The sequence below is a fragment of the Tyto alba genome, unplaced genomic scaffold (assembly GCF_018691265.1).
Source record: "Tyto alba isolate M040663 unplaced genomic scaffold, T.alba_DEE_v4.0 Super-Scaffold_39, whole genome shotgun sequence".
Taxonomy (NCBI): Eukaryota; Metazoa; Chordata; class Aves; order Strigiformes; family Tytonidae; genus Tyto; species Tyto alba.
The window spans coordinates 3792431-3814440 of record NW_024881314.1 but is presented as its reverse complement, the minus strand read 5'-3'; the positions used below and the strand labels follow the sequence as shown (position 1 = coordinate 3814440).

At 43.8% G+C, this 22010-nt stretch overlaps 1 protein-coding gene across 1 annotated transcript in view; it reads right to left on the bottom strand.

The window, feature by feature from the left end:
• The window catches only part of CACNG4 (calcium voltage-gated channel auxiliary subunit gamma 4), a 43761-nt gene extending 22097 nt beyond the window's left edge, over positions 1 to 21664 (bottom strand). The window contains exon 1 of the mRNA XM_042802710.1: positions 21335 to 21664. Coding sequence (XP_042658644.1) covers positions 21335 to 21557 — 223 coding nt within the window. The 5' untranslated portion in view covers positions 21558 to 21664. The remainder of the gene's footprint in view (positions 1 to 21334) is intronic.
• Between the last annotated feature and the right edge of the window lie 346 nt (positions 21665 to 22010).

Here is a 22010-nt window from a genome sequence, read left to right as displayed (position 1 = left end):
TTGGGAGAGGAAGGCAGAGAGCAATGTAAAAAAGGAGGAAAAGGAGTGCTTGAAGGCAGAGTGGGGAGGAACGGGAGGTGGTTTGCTGGGGAGGAGGAAAGGAAGCTTGGAAGAAAGTGGGAGGGAGAGAGGGCTGGAGAGGAGGAGGAGGAGACGGGAAGGGTAGGCGGTGGGTGGCCGGAGGCAAGGAGAGGGCCGAAGAGGAGAGCAGGAGCTTGGCAGATTGGTGGTGCCTGTGGAGACGGGGACCAGATGGCGACCTGGGTCCTCCCTGAGCAGCTCTGCCTGCATCCACAGCCCTGCCCGGCTGAAGAGACTGTGCTCGTACTGCTGACAGAAGGCGAGGGGATGCACAAAGCCGCTGCCTGATGAAAATTAAGAGCCTGAAACTTCTAATTCCCAGAACTGATTTAAATTATTACAGTTAACAAATGACCTAATAGATAAAAATGGAGACAGCTACCAAATAGATCTGTTTAAATGAACACGTGCAGAAGAGATTTCATTTGGCTCCCGCACTTGAAACTTTCTATTTTCTAATGCAAACTAAGTAGTGACAAATAAAAATGAGACTGCAAAAGCAGCATGACCTCTTTAAGCTTTAATTATTCATTAGAACTGTTTTCTTCTCTGCTGAGATTCAGAGCAACACATTTAAGCGTGTTTCTCTCAGGTTTATGGAAGATGTAACTTCCTTGTTACACCAGCTAATAAATACAACTAAGCACAATGGCCTAACAGTATTTGTAGCAACAGCATTTGGGAAAATGTGTTTAATGAATCAGAAGTGTCTTAATCTAGACAGTCTTGAAAAGTAAAGCATATAATGCAAAACTACAATGCACTAAAGCACAGATGCATAAATATTTTATTGTCAAAATTTCTGAGTTTACTTTCAGTATTTCAGAATTGCATTTTACTATGAAATGTCTCTACCTGCATTGGGGAAGGATAATGGTGGTGGTAGCTTTGGGCAATCCAATCTGGGATCTCAGAATTGGTTTTAAATAATGTATTTGAGAGTCCCAGCCCTTATCAGCATCAGGCACATCTCCATTGTAACCAGAAATGCTTATTGCTTTTTGCTGTCCTAGGATGGCATGGAAGTGACTGGCAAGGTTTACAGATGGGAGAAAACCAAGAAATTGTCCTTTTGCTGGGAGGACTGGACAAAAGGCAGGTGCCCCCATGCCCAGCTGTCCAGGCTGTTGTGCCTTTGACTCCCTCACAGCCCTCCCCCATCAGTCCTTCATTCATCGCTCTCCCTGCCCTTGTATAACAGCATCTCAGGGACCATATTTCCTCTCCAGTTTTGAAAGCAGGAGAGGACCAGTTTGCCACCACCTTGGCGAGACCTCCCGAGAGGTACGCAGCTCGGGAGGCAGGCAGTGGCTCCGGCCGCCTGGGAATGGTGCCATGCTCAGGGGGAGATTTACAGCTTCTCTCCCCTCCAGACGCTTCATCTGGCGCGATGCAGAGCTGACAGCTCCTCATTTCCAGGTATTACAAACTCTTTTTCCTCCACAGGAGCCTGTACAGGCTGTTTGGGGTCCCACATGCTGAGCCCCCACCCCAGACAGCATCCCCTGAAATGGTCCTGGCAGACAGGCACAGGCAGCCGAAGGGCAGCTTTCCAAAACCCGCTTCTCTTAACAGGGCCATGCTCTGGTACTTACTCAATCTTTACAACTCAGTGATATGCTGCCAATATATTTTTGCCAAGGAGACAAAAATACGTCTCTTCTTCCTACTCCTCAGCCTATGAAAAATCTCAGTTGTGTGCGAAGAGACTCTGTGTGTGTATACGTGTGTATATTTAGGGGGGGGAAAATAGAGTTTCTGTTAATTTATTTTCCGGTTGAAAGTCTTCCTTGTAGCCAGGGAAGCACTGTTTTCACCATGTACAAATTTGGGCAGAAAAGCCTTACTTTGTGCTGAACAGAAATGGCAGGGCATGCAGTGGGAACTGGGAGCAAATCCTTTAACTGCTCCATGCCCCAGGTTCTCCTTTCTAGGATGGAGATATGATGGCTTATAAATAATTTGGGGATTTATGGGTCAAAGAGGCCTATATTAGCAAAGTTGCCTAATGATGGAGAGGCATAGTCCTTCTAAGGGGGGCAGCTCACTGTTTAAAAAGTGCTTCAATCTCCCCAAGGGCCAGAGACACTCCAGGTATTTAACATGTTAACTTAACTTTTAATTAATCAAGACTTTCCCACACATCCATAGTTTGAGATTCTAGCTACGCTCTCTGAATTATTTGAGTACTTTAAAAGTACCTGGTACAAAGAAGAGGGATTGGAGGCTTTTTCTAAGCTTCACAGTAACTTTGCAAACTACACGCTCCAAAAAGGTGCATTTCTTTTTCCTCCTTCCTCTTCCTTTCCCCCCAGACCTTGCATGACTTCAAGGCATTAACATCAAATGTTAATGAAAGTTTGCCAGGCTTCAAGAGCTGTGAAATGGAAGTTAAAAATCCCGCACCATAGGATGGCTCTAAAAATACTGTCGTGTCGAAATATCAACCGGCTCCAGCAGCTCTCCTGCGCACAGCGCTATCGATGCATCAGGGCTTTCTCTCCTAAATAAGCTCTTGAGAAAGTTTGCCTAGTGACTATAGATTACTCATGCTCCATAGACTGGATTCACTGGGTTATGTGCCAGCAAATACCTACTGGAGAGTGAGGATCTGCCGTGCCATTTAACTTGAACGGTGCTGCGAGGGAAGTGCCAGCATCCGAGAGGGATGCACCGATGCACGCCTGCTCTGCTGTGACCCCATCCAGAGGATTCATAAATGTGATGTCCAACCCTCAGGATGAGCACAGCCTGAAACACCAGCCCTGTGGGTTTGCAAAGCTGAGGTCTGATGGCCAGCCTGCTCACCATTAGAGTCCTGCTCCGGAGCTCTGCTCTTTGGTGTCTTTTATTGTCCAGGGCGCTGGAGTTTGTAGGCTGAGTTTTTAATTTTTAGGCACAGAAACACCTAAACCTCTCTGCAGATTTGCTCCTAAGTGCTCTCAAGTAGGAGAGCCATACCCTCATGAGACGTCAGTGCTTTTCTGCAGCAGCTCCACATGCCTCAGGCGATCTTAGCTGATGCATCCAGCTAACCAGCAAATACTTGATATGCCAGGTGTACCTTCATTGACTTCTGAGGGGCTCCAGCAGAGATTTTGCCATCCCCTTGTGCTTTAAAAGTGTTTTTTATTGGATTTTTTTTTTTTTCCTAACAGTGCTCTCATGAGTGGGAATCCAGGAACTGGTTTTCCTGTGCCACGGGCTCCTTTCTCCTCTCTGAGAAGTGCAACATATTTTCTCCCCGTGAAGAAAATGAGGAGCCTGAACACAATGATTTGGATCGTGACTTCAAGCGCAATCTTGAGTACAGTGTCTAACCCATTCCCATCACAGGAGAAGCCACAGGAGGCTGTGACTCAGCTGCTCCTCTGAGTCACACAGCATGTCCCCTGCTCTCAGGGGACAGCACTTTGCCGTTAGCCTCCATCGGCAATGAACTACAGCTCTCCCTGGCTGGCTCAGACCTTAGTGAGATGGCTGGACCCCAAACTCTGGCCATTCCCTGCTGACTTGTGTCAGGGGAGGGACAAGAGACACTGAAGACGTGTCCCCAGCCCACAGTCCCAGACCCAAGCAGGGTATTTGGTTCAGGTGTTGGCTGGAAGTTCTGTGTTCCCAGGCATGAGCAGGCTGCCTGGTCCCACTCCAGCCCGGTGTAAGTACATTGCAAGCCAGGCTCAAATTGCTATTTTTGAGCAAGTCACGAGAAATAATTCATGTACGTGCAAGTTAAAATTCTGCTTAAAAATCACCCGCTGCCTTGGAAGCTTAAAACCTGAGAGATCTACAACAGCAGCTACTGAGTTTCATTTTACTAGGCTCTTTCCAGATTTTATGGCAAGCTTAGAGCCTCATCCTGCATTTCTCCACTTTAAGAACCTTTTCTCATGTAAATATCGCCAATTCTAGCACTGTCAGGACCAGCCACACATGTAAGTGTTGTGAAGAATCTGTCCCTCTAACTGGACCAGATAAAGTCTTGCACCAAACGTGGAAAGGCATGATCCTTCTTATGTGAAAGTTCAAGTAATAAACCTTCTTTATTTAAGGATTTAAAAATAAATTTCTGAATATTTAGTTAATTTATCTGATGGTATGAACCGAGGTGTTGGAAAACAGGAAGGTGCAGGTTTGTGTGTTGTTAACTGTGGGAGCAACAGCACAAAAGGAAAATGCTTTTTCATCCATATGAGCTTCTGCAAATTGTATTCTATTCTTAGGAGAGTAAAGAAAACTAAAAAAACCCACAAAAATCTAATAATTTAAACCTTGCAGGAAAAGAGGCAGGAGCGATGGGAACCTCTGAAATGATAAATGTAAGAATTTATTCCACTGCCACTGTGGGGTTTTAAATTAGTTTTATTTTTCTTTTCTTTCTTGTTGTTGACAAGTTGGGTTGCATTGCTATACAGTTATAACGTTTACAGATAACAAAATCTTGAAGGTCAAAAATTCTTAGTTATTCTTGTATAAGGTAATCTTCTTGTGTTTGTGACAATGCAGAGTGATCTCATGTTGCTATGTGTACCTGAATCATGCCTCTCTAACAGCAACATTGTCCATTCCTATCCCCTCCCCTTAAGTTCTTATATATAAAAAAAAGATATCTACAAGAAAAGCTTCATACATTACACAAATGATGGACTGGAGGAAATACTTTTCTTTAAGAAAGCACGCTGTGCCAGCAGTCTCTCATATCACACACACACACAGTTGGGGTGATGAATTAGTTTGCACTTGACTGTGACCAGCAAGAATTTTGCCACAAATGCTCCAAAATGCAGACTGAGGCCAATGTGTTATTAGTGTTCACTAGTGTAGACACCAAAACTGCCCAAGTTCAGATGGGTAACTTTGTCCCCATGTCAGCCTTGACCAGGGGGGTGTGCAGCAAATTCAGCTGCACCTGTAACTTGTGTTAGACCATCACGAGAAAACTGGAAGATTGCTGAAACCCAGATTATGAGGCAGAAGTGAGACCAGCATCTGCCCACAGCTGACCATGGCAGGGACATAGCAGGGAAGCACAGAACTGTGGTGAAATGAAAAAAAAAAAAAAAAAGACAACCTTAATTACACTTTCCCATGTTTCTGCAGGTTCACTTCAGTGCTCTAATACCTGCTGGATGTATCTTTCCTTGACAGTTTTGTAACATCTAAAGGAAAAAAAAAGAAAATGAAGAGGAAGCAAAGTGTACAGGCCTTGATCGTGACAGGGCTACAGCTCTTTGAATGTTAGCTTTTCTCCTTGCTACAGCATGAAAGTTTTTGGTCTCTCCTAAATCGTGCTTCGAGTCAATGTGGATGGATCACATACATGAAAGACCAGGAGCAACAGCCTCTAGAGGCTGACAGCATGGCTGTGGATCAAGACTTCTGTCTTTTTCTTTACGGTGGGAGGGGCTGAAGTCTAAATTTGGGGATTTTATGCTGAAAGTCTTCATTTAATTTTATTTTAAGGGGAAAAAATCCCCCCTCAACAACAACAACAGAGTATTCTCTAGGAAGGGGGATCAAGCAGTGCAAGCTGCACATTTTTCTTGATAGCAGGATTTCCTTTTTACTAAAACATTTCTAACTCCAGTAGTATGCAGCAGCCAGGTAAACCAGAAACCTCAGCTGGAAGATTCGGACCTGCAGTTTCTGGCAACGGGACAATATAGTGGAAATCAGATAAACCAGCTTGTACATACCACTTTGCTGTGAATTAGGACGGTTCTTGGATTTCACTGTTGTACAATCAATTTTCAGAATAAGAGTATTTCCTTTACATAGTCAGGGAGCTTAATTTAACCCTGGAATAAATGGGCAGCTAACAATGGCCCAAACTCAGCTTGAATGTTGATCTAGTTAATTAAGAAGAGTAGCATCGGGGCTAAATTTGGCAAGGAGTATTTAAGTGACTGCCTTCAGAGGCAGGGAAGAAAAACCCTTGCTTAGCTCACTGCATCCAGCTCTTCAAATGCAAATTAACCTGTCAACATCTGCATGCAGCCACACAGGACAGCTGCAAAAAGGAGCTCCCAGTACCCAGAAGAAGGGCTGGAAATGTTTAGTTCCAAACAGCTATTTTCTAAAATAATTTCTAGTAAATAAGAATACATTTAAAGTGGTAAACTGAGCATCTGCTACATGAAACGAATGGAGGACAGCATGTGAAAAGAAACATATGTCAAGTATGCACTTCAGATGCATTGACTACTTGCCTCCAAAACAGAGAATTTAAACATATTTGCAGCAAACACTGAGAAAAAAATGCCTCTGGAGCCCAAAGAAAGAGCCTCAAATAATGGCACAATTTAAGCTTGGCCATACCTTGTCTTTCCCGTGGTGGAGATGAGCAGTTCATTGCATTTTGGCTGCTGCCTGGCTTCTTTTACTGAAGCACACGTCGGGAATGCCAAACCCAGACGGCTTTTGTTTGGAGCGAACAATGTCCCTTTACCAGTGCGTTTAAAAACCGAGCAAACCAAGTCACTGCTGGAGCCAAATCATACCAGATTCAGTTCACAGGAGGAAAGATACGAAAATACTCCTGTGCTTTTTATAAAGTATCTTATATGACAGCAGAAGAGACCGTGACATCCTTACTTCGGACTGATTCAGCAGCGTCTACAGCAGGAACCGAGCTCCGTCACTGGAAGAGGATTGCTTGTGACTCAATCTCTTTCTTCAATACACTGCAACTCAGGGAAATTGCATTTCCGTATTTCGTTGAGCCCATTATTCTCAGACAAAATCTTTACTGACTTAACTGAAGCTCTTACTTACAAAACAAGCATAGCATAAGGCCCCTTCAGCAGGAAAGGAGAGGTGGGATTTCAGCTCTAAAGGGTGCAACTCTCCTGTATGAAGCAGTGTGCAGGAATAGTTCACTCTTGCTTTCAGTATAACAGGGCATAGAACAAGCTCTGATGTCTCTCTCTATTTTTATTTTTTTTTTATTTTGATCAGGAAACAATCTCCCTACCAAACCTGGGATACTGTGCTGTCAACCTGCCAAGGCTTTGCTAAGATTTTGGTCATGCGGCTGTGATTTCTGGGTGCAGCCATCTCTTATGGTCCACTTAGGAGAGAGAGAAGCCAGGATGGAAACGAGCCACCAGCATCTTCTGCAGAAATAATTTTGCTATGATAATGTGGTATAATTAAACAGGAGTGAAAAATCCCACATTTATAAAAACCCGTGGCTTGTGCCAACATTGTTACTCCTCTGTGGGTTTTTAGCCTGAGTCAGGGCTAAGGAAATAGTAAAGATCTTTGACTCAGTTGACAGCATTGGGTTTTGTCCCATTTAACTTGGTATACCATAGCATCTTGCTAACTATCACAAAATGAGAAGACAAAAGAGAAAAGCCTCTGGAAAACCCAGTAACCTGCCAGAAACAACTGCGGTTCCCAGGGAGAACCTCAGAAAGGTGATACTGCTTCCTGCTCCTTCACAGCGCCTTCATCTCCTTGCTTGGGTTTTGCTTCAATATTTTGTTTCCACCTGATGCTGGGAACTACAATAACAGAAACGAAGAGCCTCCATTGTAACAGCGGTGAACTGACATGGCCCAGCAGCAGAGTTGGGATTTTAATCCCCTTGGCTTGCAGAGCAGCACACTATGCTGTTGAGTGTGTGTCCACCATGGCAACAGCAGTGGAGCTCCAAGAATTCAATTTCCACGGTGCCCCTGGGCCTTGCCGTGACATCTTCATTGTTCCACAGTGAAATAAATAAATAAATAAAAATCCAAGGGTAGCATAAAGGCAGTGCAAAATATGGAACACTATAGAACAGGGTTACCTAATGGTTAATTTAGAAAGGAACATATCATTAAAAACGTATGAAGGTGGCTACATGTTGATGCTGTATAAATATTTAAAGGGATGCCTCTTGTAAGGGCAGCGTTTCAAGCTACACCTAAAATAACATGTGCAAAGGAAAATTAAAAGAATATTTCACCATTCAGACTTGTTTAATCTGCCTTTGAAAGGCTTTTTCAGCCCAGTTACTGAATATTAGTATGGTAAAGGATATCAGACAAACCTCATTTTTGGTGTAATTCTACCAAAGTCAGCAGAGTTAAACTGAAGATGATTTTTCTGGCCTTTTAAATAGAGTGTAATTTTCTCCATGGGTAGTTATTAAACGCTATTGAGAGAGATTGCTGCTGCTGTTGGAAGGGCTTTCTGGAGAGGTCACTCTGTCCCGTGTGAATAGCACCAGTGGAAAACCAGAAGGTTTGTAGTTTTTACAATTTGAAGAGTCCCTAGGGGCTCTAACCACACCACACATCACTGCCTGACCCAAAGCTAACAGCACATATCTATTCTGAGTTGAGGTATCCTGGCTTGACATCCACTCCTACATTACAAGAACTCTGCCCATAGAAATTACTTAAAATATCAGAGGGGGCATTGCAAAAAATATGCATGTGGATATTTGGTCCCATCTCTGTCAGAGCAGTCGTAGTCCTTACGTACACTTTCTGAGGCTCAACTGCTCCATGTTGATATTTTGGGGCTGGTTAGAGTTTGTATCCCTTTCACCAGCCGTCCTAAGCACTGGTTGAGAAGGGCATTTTCTAGCTGCCTTATTGTGGACTCTGACTTCTGTAGCCTTGTCTGCGTATGGACCAATTTGAAGGGTGCAAAAATGTCCAGCTGAGCACCTACTGCATGTCCTCAAGACATGACAGCCATCTTCGGGCTGAAGAATTCCTAAACTAAAAGGTTCCTATTTTTTTGGCATTGGCAAAATTGGTGTCTGGGAAGGCACCATTGCTGTCAGCAGCTCTCAAAAAGTACCTCAAGGATCTGGATCTCAAGTGTAGAGAAGGAAGGTACTAACCTTCGTGCAAGTCGACATAGGCAGGTCCCTGCCCAGCACACACATTTCCAGAGTTACTCTTTCAGGGCACCTGGGTTTTCTTCCTGCGTACACAAGGAGCTCAGCTGTCTCGCCAAGGACCCTGTCCCATCTTGCAGAAATCAGGAGCTCAATTCTTAGGCAATGCAGCACCAAACTTTGTCTGGATCATGCATAAATCAAGATAAATCTTGGCTTAAACAGGGGCCAAACCCAGAGAATTATTTAACCATTTTACAAAAAGCCTAACTAGAGAGACTCTTGGGATGAAAATGAGAACACATGAGACCTCATAATTTATATATGTATTAACTTCCCACTGGTGAAATTAAAATGCAAAATAGTATCTCTAAACAAAATTGTGAAGCTCTGTCCCTTGAGATAGTTAAAAATTAAATGGGCAAAGGACATACCAGAGGATCTATTCTTACCCTTGTCGGACTTTGGGCTAGAATATAGGTATTTTCTGTCTCTCACAGCTACAATGCTGAGCTCCAAGAAAGGATTTGTCTGTGCGATACAGTGAAGCTCAGCAATAATTACCCATTGTGCTATGTGATGAGCCATCCTTTTGGTTCTTCAGTAACCCGTGCACCTGGACTTTAACTAAAACCAAATAATATGCACAGAAAACATTTTTATGTAAGAGGAGGTGAACATCACTAAAAATCAGAGAGCCTTTGTATGGCATGCCAAACTGCTGAAGCGAAAAAATGTCTTCAGTGAAAGGGCTCAGATGTGAGCATGTTTCAGTGCACAGCTCCAGGAAAAACTCTGATAATAAATGTGAGCTTGTTATCGTTGCTTTTCAGTGGGAAGTAAAGCCGGAAGCAGGGTCGTGCTGGCTAATTGAAGCTTACATTTTCATTCAAGCACTGCATTTTAATTATAAACTGGTGACACGAGTGTCACTTAGTTCTTACCCTGTTTTAAGTGTGCATATGTATAAAAAATATTTTCAGTTATTAATTTATTCTTGTGATCATATTCATTATCCTACATTATGTCTACCAGGCACGTGTCTAATGACATGTTTGATACACGCTAATTCTTATGCCTCTTTTAATACAGGGCTTACACACACATTTTAGGCTGAACACGGTGCCAGTTGGCCACCAAAACAAGTGCACATTAATGCTATAAAATCAGCATTAGGAATTGTGTACCCATATTCTGGCCAGCTGCAACCACTTGCTCAGCCCTCCCGGGGCAGAGCAGTCATGCCAGAAAAAGGGATAACCTGTGGGAGTAGCTGCATCCAGCGCTGACGCCTGGAGATGCTGATGGTGAGGTCCAGCCCTGATGCTGAGCCACTCGCCCTTGGTCCAGCTTCTGCGTGTGAGCGCTCCTCTGATCCTGCAAAGTCGAGCGTGTTGGCTGTTTGTGTGGCTGAAGCCCTGAGCAAGACTTAGAATTCAGGTGGAAAATTTCTGGCCTGTTTTTTCTTCTCTATGGGGTTTTGCTGCTGTGTCCAAAGATTGTCTCCAGCTAGAACGCTGCCATTTATATGCAGAAATTAAAATAAAATGAGGAAAAAGGTCACTGGGAATTGGCTACAGAGAGACACAAAATAAGTCATTAAAAATCAGACCAGGAATACAAGTGAAAACAGGGAGATTATCCCTAGAAAGCAAGTTATGAGGGTAAACCTCTTTCAAAGACATCAGATGGAATGGGATAGCTATGTTTTTCCCCTCTTAATTTGCTACCAAACTATAAAGAGAATTCTATTTTAATAAGCACTACTGTAGAGGGACATTGTAAATGAATTGTTTGAATGGCTATAATTAGAAGTGATACTGTGAGTATAGCCCTAGCATTATTCCTAAATACTACATGTTTTATTTTAGGTCTTGCATCTTTAAGGATCCCAAAGCATCTCCAAAACTGTCTGCATTTGCCAGTGCTAAAGGCAAGGACAAGAGTACAGCAAAATGTGCAGAGCAAAGGAGAAATGCTTACCAACCTCTGAAGCAAACCTTCAGTCTACTGAGGAGAACCACAGGATGTTTAATCTCATGATTAGCAGATAGTGGCATAATCTTGGATAAATATTTTTGCAGACACCTAAGTAACTTTAAAAATGAAATCCTGTTGGCTGTCAATGCAATGTAAGCTTCAAAGACAAACTACTGGAAATACAGTTAGAGTTCATAAGCCACAGTCTTTGAAAAGACTACTCAACATCTTGGAGCATCTTTTGTCAACAGACAAAAATGTGTTTTCGCAGCGGGCAGAGCTGGGGGGACGTGGACCAGCTCTGATCCAAACGCAGGGTGGGCAGATCCAAGCAGCACAAAGCCTGAGCCAAGAAACTCAGCCTCTTGCCAGGTTTATTGGCTTGGGTTCAGCACATGCATAAATGTAGAGGGTCTGCATCCTACCGGTCCGTCTGTGAGAGGTTGGTCTGTCTGCAATGAGCACACGGGTGACTTAAAATTGCTGTAATGGCAAATAACTTGATGCTGTGCTGCCTGCCAGCAGGAAGATAATCACCCAGCCAGTTAGGGTTAGCAACTCTAGTTTTAAGAAGCCATTTCCAAACTGTTACTTAGCTCCCTGATTTATTAATTTTATCATGTCTGGGATAGCTCTGCTCGATACCGATGTCTTCCAACAGTTCCCCTAATAAAACCCAATTGAAATTGTTAATAATGTTGCTGAGCTCTAACTGTACAGAATAAACTGCTGTCATCTGGGTGTGTGTCAGGTGGCAGAGTGGGACCAGGGAATGTTAAATTTGGGAGGAAACAGATAAAGAGTCTGGGGCTCTCCCTCTGCAACCCCTACTGAAAACCAAGCTACTAAAGTTTTGGCAGTTCACAATTGCCAACAAATAACCTACCCACCATCAGCAGAAGCATTATCTGGAGAACAAAAATCTGTTTTGGGCTATTTACTCCACTGGCTCAAGTAACAGTTCTGTTCAGTGAATCTCAGGGCTTCGACCCTGTTCGTGATCCATGTGGATAAAAATGTGATGTGACATAATGCAACTTGCTGTTTCATCATCTTGCTAAAAACAAACAAACACACAAAGAAACCAACCCTAGCCAATTTTGCATTCAGATGTATGCAAGTATGTAAAGGAGCATTGGTATGGTTTACCTGAGTTTGGAATATCCACTGGACAAAGATGATTAAAGCCCACTATTGCCATTAGTGAGTCATATACAAAGGGATATTACTAACTTTCATATCTGGCTACCTTTGAAAATTCATTCTAAAGAGTCACAAGGTCTTCCAGCGTTAAAAGTTTGCTATTTCATTTGCTTGCAGGCAGCTGAATGCTGGGGGCTGAGCTTTAAAAAGAAAAAACAAAAAATCCAAACAAAAACAACAGCATCGTAGTTCTTACGACAAAATTATCCCGTGTCTTGCTAATAGCCATCACTGATATTCAGTGAGCCATGAGATAGGTCTGCACAGCTCTAAGATAGGTATATATAATAAGCTGTATTTTAGATTTGATTATATTTAGGCAATGTACCTCTGACAAGATTCTATTTCAAGTCATAATTGTGACATGTCATGGTTCCTTTTTAATGCCTTGCAGCAACAATAGATAAACATTCTGGGATGCGAGTAAGATACAATAACAATCCTAACATTGTTGAATGCTATGTATTTGGACAGGAGAAAATATTCAGTCATCCATATCCTACTTAAAAATTCATTATTTAAAATGTATAAGTGGGAGAAAACTGATCTGAAACCTCTGGTAGAGAATTGGCAGTGACTTAAAATCGGTTATTAACTAAACGTGAAAAAAAAACCTGGCAGCTAAACAAGGGTGGTAATTCCTCACTGAACTAGGTATCTCTCCCACTCAAACAGGGGATGCTTGTCGCTTCTGAATATCTTTGAAATATTTGGCATTATCAAGCTAACGGGACTGGCTAAGTGAGAAGCATTCAAAGGGCATAACTAAGTGGCACAATTCCAAAACAGCAATTAAAAGGCGGAATGCTTGAAAAAGAACAATAAAAGAGGTTAATTTGTATCAGGGCCTGGCAATCTGCACAGGAAATACTGTAATTCCATAATGCACTCTCCCTTCATCCATCTCTCTGTACCATGACCGCATGTTTATAATCTAGCATTCCTTTACATATAATATTTGACAAAAAATGACTCAATTCTATTGAAGAAGAACTTACAGTGTTATTTGTAAAGTAAGCAGGAGCCTGGATAAACACATGGGAAACAAAGTAAAACACGTAGACAAAAAGAGAACTCAAACCTCGTACCTTTTGACAAGTACATGATTATACATTTTTCATTGGCAGGATGCCATAGGGATGCTTGATAGTTGAGAAATTAAAAATCCTAAATTACTACCTGGGTCAGCATGTAGCAGTTTTCTAAAGACAGACTCTCGCACCATCATTGAAAATCTGATTTAGGAGGTATCTTTTTAGCAGAAGGAAAGTTATAACATTTCAACAAGGAGAGGCAAAAAAAAGAGAATGAGAACAAAGATGTTAAAATGACAGGATGCCAGAAGAAGGAGGAGAAAGAGGGGTTGGACTATCTGCCAAGCTAAATCAAGAACTGCTTCAGCGCTTTCACTGCATTTGACACACAGATGCAACAACTGGCAAAAATGCCCCCAGATTTGAAGGGAAATCTAGCTAAAGTCTATCTAGGCTGGGCTATCCATCCTGCAGGCAGCTTGCCCTGAGGCTTGCTATTTTGAGATATTAGAAAGGCCACTTATCATTAATATTATAATAAATCCTAATATAGAGAAAGTCACCATCTCAAATGTTGCTGTGGCCCTGAGCACCAATGTGTGCCCCTCAAAATAGCCCAAACAACCAGTCTGAAAGAAAAAATATGAGCCAAAGCCCAGGAAAGAGACACCTTCCACTCTAAATTTTGAGGGTTAAATGAACTGATGTACTTTGGGAGTGGAGACAAATAACTAAAGGAAACAACTATCTGGGAATAGAAGAGAGAGGACAAAATACATTGTAATTTAACAGATCAAAACATGCTGAAGAAGTGAGAGACATTGGGCAAGGCAGAAAAAAGCAAGAAGCCCTGCACAGTACTGGAACTGCCTATGGAAAACATCCTTTTGTTCTGAAGTCATAAATGTGTATCAGCCTCTCAGACATATGGGCAGTTGTGCATTTATCCTGTTTATTTTACTACTCCTGTGCATCCTGCCTTGCCATCTGTTGGTAAGAATTTGGATGCTGAACCATAAGTCTGAAACATAATAAATACCAGTAAACAGAAATCTAAAATGAAGATAAGCACAAAGTAATGTTTGGAAGCAGGACCAGGTTTTGATAGTATGATTTATTTCCTGAGATGAGTCTTGGCGCAGAAAACAAGGACCAGCAGGAAAAGGTCCAAATGAAGGGCCAGATCTGCGATCCCTTCTCTTATATTGGCTTCATATTGGCATAATTCCACCGCCTCCCTAGAAAGCAGTTAAATTTACGTAGGTGGAGAATCAGACTTAATCCTGTCCCTCAAGGAAGACATGCTTAAACACAAAATATTGCATGTATAAAACATAAGTTGCAAGCAAAATGCTTCAAACCCAGTTAAAATACTGTTCATGCACCTTCTCTGAGCTGGGCAGATCTACTGCAATGTCCCAGTTTCTCCACATCTCCTTTTCCCTTTTATTATTAGTAATAGGAAAGTGGGTGGGAAGGAAGAACAGTTATCCATCCCAGTCAGAGGCAGAAAGACAAAGTAACTGGCCCCAAACCTTGCAGGAAACCTAGCAAAGCCCAGACCTACAAGCTCATCCATCTTCCTCCTCCCTCTCCATTTCCAGTTTGGGAAATCACTGCTCAGCTCTTCGACACACAAATCACACAGACCCCCAACTAAACATCTGTGTGCTGAGAAGTGTTAATAACAGGCTTCAAATTACACTCAGTGCCTAAGTACTCATATCTCTTCAAAAGAATTAAAAATGAGATGAAAGCACTAGCCTCCTCTCCTACTATTTTTTTCTATTTTTTCTGTTTCTGTAAAGATACACAAGGTTACAGAATGGAGATGTCAGAGATACTCCCCTCCTCTCACAGCATTTTGAGGAGGTTCATGTGTTTTGCACCTGGCAAGACTGACCAAAGCTACAGGTTGGACAGCATGATCTGGGCAGAAGTAATGCAGAGTCACCCAGCAAGCAGAACAGGATCCACCTGAGAAATAATTGCTGTGTTGAAATTTTACAGGAACAAAACCCCACATAGTTGTATTTATCTGTTTTACCAGTTTACACTGGTGAGTGTTAGCAGAGCTGCCAGATGGCAGGGCAAGCCCTGATGAGGTGCAACAGCTACAAGCTCCTGCCAGTATCTAAAAAGAATAATAAAAGCCCATGGAAGAATCATAGAATGGTTTGGGTTGGAAGGGACCTTAGAGGCTATCTAGTTCCATCCCCCTGCCACGGGCAGGGACACCTTCCACTAGACCAGGATGCTCAAAGCCCCGTCCAACCTGGCCTTGAAGGTTGAAGGTCAGTTAAAGTTAATGGCTGCTGGAAGAAGCCCAAAGATTACATTACATTACACTGCAAAGGTCCCCACAAACCCCAAAATTACTTACTACGGCTCTGACAGATACTACCACACATGCCATCTGTCAACCACCTACAATATGCAGTATAATTCTATACAGAATAAAAAAGTAACTATAGCACAACACAGCCAGAGCTATCCTATTTGTATAACTCAGTGCCTCCTTGACTCTTCACAAAACATTTCTGAAACCTAGGTAAGATTAATACTATCCACATTACATCTTGCACAGATGAAGACGTTTTACAGCTGGATTACAAATGTGCTTTCATTGGCTTACAGCCTTCGGGGAGTATCGCTAATGCACAGAACGTCTTTGGGTTCTAAGTTTTGCATTGGGATATCTGACATGCTGAGCGCCACGGAGAAAAAACCAAAACGTTCGTGTAGCCTGATAGCTCCCTACTGGCTTTACAGCAGATCGAGTTCAAGAAAGCAAATTAATTCATGAAAGTGACATATATTCAGTCGATTAGCTTCAGATCACTGTTTCATAGAGCGTCTCAGGAAGAATGGATGTTTTGTTACATCAATACAGTCATTTGAGATCCTCTGTTACAAATGTTCAAAGAGGTGCATTTAGGAGATCTGTGCTTTTTTATTTGAGAAGAGAATAGATAAATGCTTTAACCCATCTTCTGCTGACAGTTCCTCCAGCACAAAATCTCTCAGTATTTAAAAATATGTTATAATATGGACAATATTTCGAAGAGATTAAACTCTGCATCCCTAAAGATGACTCCAAATTCAGAAACCCTCTCTAGCAAATGGAATGCTCTTGAAAAAATTAACCTAAAAAGGCTGTCAAAAATCACTCCATCAATTGCTGGCAAAACTGCACTGCTTCAAACACTTACAAAGGTGATGTTGGAGCTCTAAGAATTGCTCTTAAAAACAATAAGTGTAGCACAGGCACTTTCTCAACAGCATATGTTTTACCAAGGAAACGGAGATGGTATGAGCAGGATGTATGGAAAGAATGAAAACATGGGCTGAATCTCAGAAAATTCCTCCTCTAAAGGGTTTACATTTGTTTTGAAAGATTCATGGATGAAAGTTCACTCTTCAAGACCTCTAACACATGTATGAAACATGTATATATTGTCCTAGAAATAGACTATGGCACACAGAAAGTAAATTTTTCATAGCAGAGACACCCATTTGTGTATTCTCCATTTGCAGCTACCTCCTCTCATAGTGTGAATCTAGGCTCACATGCCTGTGAAGGCTGAGAAGACAAACCACCTCTTAATGCGCTTGTGGATATAACCTCCAAGGCAGGTCATGTCTGATATCAAAGTGATGTAACATTTGCTCTTCGACAAATAAAACTTTGGCAATAGCATTTGAATATAAAGTCTGCATTGTATTTAGTTTATTACAAATAGCGGTGGTTCTAGGGATTCATAGGTCTGCTCTGAGAATACTAAAGAATATTCATTCTTTTTGGATGAGCCATGAATTTACAGTATTGATGGATAGCAGCCTTCCTTTATTTGCTTGCCTCAAACATTTGTATAAGCATTTTTATTTTGTTTTCAAGAGTATCCATGGAAGCAGCGCACGCGCGTGCTGCAGTTCCCATGTTTGTGCGCATTCATCCAAGCCAGAAGACTCGCAAATAATTGTGCAAATGTGCATTTGTGCAAGTTTTCAAGTCATAAATGATTTACTCGATCCTTCCTCCCAATTATAAATGTTCCAACCACCCTGTCAGGAAGGACACATGGCTCCACATGAATTAAAGAACCAACTGCACCACTTGAAAAGTAAACGACAAACAGGGAATACTAAAAGCAGTAGACACAATGGGTTCAAAGAGATTCATATGCTGAAGTGTTTAATAAAATACTCTTTGAATAAATTTAAATTACAAGTACATTACTTGATTTCATATCTTGATGTCAGAGCCTGCAGAGCCCTCTATTGCAAGCTGTCCTATTAACTTAAGCATGATTGTTCACCAAGATAAGCAGTTTCAGTGGATAAAGTGGTGTTTTTAAAAATTTATTTCTTTTTTCCTAGGCAAATATTTTAATAGCAGATCCTCCTTGTAAGTAAGACTGTGCAAGGCTTACACAGCTGTGCTGTGTATTTACCATAGGAATAGGGACTGCTGGAAAATTATGGTGGTTTAATCTCTTCTCTCTCAGGTTAGCTTGAGCACAAAATGATTGTTCATAAAACACAGCATTTGCTATGTTTCCAAGACTCTGCTCTGCACCATCTTGACAGGGACTCACAGCTTGCGACAACTACCATAGCTCAACTGTGGACATGGGACAGAAGAACAGCCACTTGAAATGGGGCTGATTTGCTCTTATTGTTAATTTGTGGGTTGGCGTGAAGATTTCAGGTGTGGACAGCTGCCTGGGGCCTTCACCAGAAACTTCTTACACCAGTGACAGTTTAACTTCAGCTGTCAAAACTGCAGTTATCATGGATGCCGAGGTCCCAGAAAACCAAAAACCAGTTTTGTCAGGGAGCCCCTGGGCCATTTTACTGCAGAGGCTCACCTGAACCGCATCCACTTCTGCTATATGCACATTCATACCAAGAACTATTTTAAACAGTTTCCTACCTAAAGCAATTACCTTGGATATAAGTTTTAAAAATCCATGCCTAAATACTGCTATTATTTAAAATCCACTCAATGAGCCTCCTACCTCCACCTTTGACAAACACACTAAAAGAACAAAATTGGGATTAAACAGGCAAGAGTTTGATTGATGTATCATTAACGCTACTTTTTGAGTGACTAAGCTCCATAGTAGTATCGACTACTAGTACTGAAACATGACTTCATCCCCAGGACAACTGCACCTCCAAACAAAGATAATATGCTGAATCCCTAAACTGTATCACTCCAGTTACCATTACAGTGCTAATTTGTTGTAAAATGTTGTCTCAAAGAAGATAAACAGGAAAACATTGAGGAACACCTAATAATTTGATTAGAAGATTATCCTTTTCCATTCTGCTTCAACAATTTTGTCTGAAATCCTGGAACTAGGGATGCTGAGGAAGTTACAGTTCAAAATCCAGCATACAGGTTGTCGAGAAAGATTTTAATGGAAAATTTCAATTGACCTGAAATTTACTCTGTGAAATGCTTTATTCATGTCAAAAACTATTCGAGAGGCTGTTTAAGGCATTTTCAGCTTTTGCACATTTGCGTCTTAGATTTGTCTGAGATAAGAGTGAAATAGTGCTTAAGACCATTAAAATAAATTAAGTAGGTTTTTATAATTATTACTCCAAAGCAGAAAAAGTATTCTAAAAATAGGTTTGAAGCCCGACCATTTAATCACATATAAAAATCTACAACTGAAATTATTTTCTTGATGTGCATCTCCTCAGAGTTGCAACTATTATGTTGCTTTTACTAAAAGACCCATCCACTCCGAAGGCGTGATGCTCTGAAACAATCGAGGGGGTGTTGTTTTAAATCAGCTTCTGGAAATGGTTTTATTATATTATGAAACAAAGGAACCCTTCCATGTTGAAATCAAAGTCCCATGATATGGTTTAAAACATGAATATTTTAATGTATCTATAGATTTTATCTTACAAAGACAGAACATACTGAAAATGTAGGAGATAATGTAGTCTCTGTTCCTCATATCTGTGAACAGATGACAGCTTTCTCAAATTGTCCATTCTTAGCACATATTTGACAACTTTAAAATTTGTAACTTTGTAATTTGATTATGAGCATTTGAATTTTGAGCAGAAAAGCTCAACTGCCGTTGGACAGATTGGTCCCATGAAATACTTTTTTGTCCCCCGAATTGATGAGGATTCAAGGTCCACTTGCACACAACTGATCGGTGCAATTTTTCAGCAAATACCCTTGCAAATAAAACGTGCTCAGGAAGGCACAGGCGCTGCCCCAGTGATGCAATGAGACCGCAGATCAGCCAGCATTACTGGGCACTGTTTGCAATGCTGCCCATTTCTCATGACCTCACTGATGATTTTTTTTTTTTAAAAAAAAAAAAAAAAAAAAAAAAAAAAGTTCTCACTTAAACCCAGTTGAAATCAAGGCAAAAATTCCACCAGTTTTAGTCAAAGCTGCACTTAATTTCTATGAATGAGATTCCTAGAAGACCATACAGAAATATTTCGGGAAACTCAGGGATTTCTCCCGAAGATGACAGGCCCAGTCTAGCAGAGCAAGCTCAGCAACTCCTGCAAGATGCAAACAAACTTATTTTCCAAGGAAAACAAAGCTTGAAGACACTGGAACAAGCTTAGTGAAGATCACAAGATTTGGTTCAAGTGGAGGATGCTCAGCATCTCTCAAGCAAACGCAGGAGGTCTCTGAGCCAAGCCCTCATTTTCCAGGTCTCATAAAAGCCCATATCGAGAGTTAGATTTCCTTTAGGAGTCATAAAGTCAAGCATTGTTATAACCTGTAAACCTTCATATTTCAGTAATTCTTTCTCTCTCTATTGTTTAAAAATATTTTCTTGTTCTACAGCTATTCTATGTATGCATACTACTACTGGGTAGCAAAATCTGGTATTTTAAGAGAAAAATGATGTTACACTGTAGCCTTAAATTGTTAGGAAAAGGAGAAGATGAGAACAGACGTGAGGATGAGGTGCTTCTATCATGGCACAGCCTTTCCTGGGGAGAAAAAACCCTCCAAATACAGCTGCTAGACTCTGAACTATAGCTGGGCTCGCCGGGGCTGAGCTGTCTGTCAGTTCGAATAAACCAGGTCTGGGAAGTTCATGTGTGCTAAGTTGTGCTGATGGAATTAGGTGCACTGCAGCCGATCTGCCAAGCGCAGTACGGTGGGAAGAAAGACTCCAGCGTACCCCCACCCCCACGAGCCACAAAGCGGCTCAGCAAAAGTCAACAGCTTTCCCCTGCTCTCTCTCCCGTTCACCCGGCATCGCCGAGGCTCTGTTAGCTGTTCGCACGGCGGGAACGGACCCAGCAGGTGAGGGGGTTCAGGGCCCCCACGGCCCGCGCCTGCCCGCGGCGTGTGCCCCTTCCCTGGGGATGTGCTGCTTTCCCACGGTCAGAGCTCTGCGCGCTCGGCTGACAGATGTTGTTTCCCATCTGGGCTTTCCGACCTGCCATGCCAAATCCTCCCAACACCCATGTGTTTCTTTGTGCCGGTAGTTACCCGCCGCGTCTTCTCTACAACTCCATTTTCAGAGAAGGAGACACATGTTTGGCCTCTGCGGGGAACGAGGTGTCCTGCTACCCACCTCAGCCACTAAAACACGTATCATTTATTTGTTATTATTATTCAGCCTGACCCTTGGGCTGTATTAAATAACCCTGACTCCGCACTGAAGCACTTGAACAGTAGCAACAACATCTTCAACCAGGTCCCCGGTGTCTCTGAGAGTGGAGGGGGAGGAACTTGGGTTTCCCCTGTCCTGCCGAGAGATGTGGCTGAGCCCCAAAGCCCCCGAGGCCAAAGCCCCGAGGGGTTCCCCACCCTGAAGCCAGCAGGGCTCAGATGCGCCCCAAAGCGCCAAGAAGCCCCGAGACCCCTAGAAGCTCCCCCCAAAGCCCTGAAGCCCGGGGGAGGGAGCGGGAGGGCGGGTTGGGGGGGGGGGGGTCGCGGAGCGAGGTCACCCCCCTGGGCAGAGCTCCCCCGGGCAGAGCTCCGCATCCCGTCGCCCGGTTCCCATGGCAATCTCGGAGATGCCGGTTGCCACGGTAACGCCATCCTCCTCCTCGGCCGTGTCCGAGGCAGCGGCGCAGCTCCGGCCCCGGCCCCGGTTGGGCTCTGCTCGGCGGCTCCGGGCGCGCAGCCGGTCCCCCCGGGAAGTTGTTTTCCCCCCCTTCCCCTCCGCGCCGCGGCCCCCCCCGGTACCTTCGAGGCAGCAGATCCTCCAGAGCCCCGAGTGCGTGAGATCGCCCCGCGCCCTCCGCGGCGGCCCCTGCGCCTCGTCCGCCGTGATGTTGGTGCCGTTGCAGATGTGGGCGCTGGAGTAGAGCCAGTAGTCGGTGCCGATGGCGATGGCCATGAGGCTGAAGGCGGCGAAAGCGCCCACCGTGGTCAGCAGCATCTGGACGCCACGGTCACACCACACCATGGTGCTTCATAGTCCCCGCACGGGCGCGGGGGGCCGCACGACACCGCCCGGCAGCCGCCGCCGCCGCCCGCGGGAGCAGCCGAGTCACGGGGCGGGGGGGGGAGGCGGCGGCGGGGGCGCGGCGGTGGGGGGGGGGGGGGGTGGGGGGGTGGATGGGAGGGAAAGAGGGGGGGGCGGGAGGGAAAACCGGGGAGGGGGGTGGGGGGTGGGGGGGGAAGGCAGCCGCTCGCCGCCACCGCGGGGCCGGGCTCCGCCGCCAGCCGCGCCCCCGCCCCGCCCCGGGAGGGGCCGCCTGGCCGCGGACCCCCCCCGCTCCCCCCCCCAGGGAGAGAGGAGGAGGGGGGAGAGACCCGCCCGAGCCCCCCGACGTGCTGCCGGCCCGCAGCCCCCGGCCCCGGAGCATCTCCCGGTTCGTTTGTGCCTCGGCGGGCGCTGCCGGTGGCGGGAGAGCGG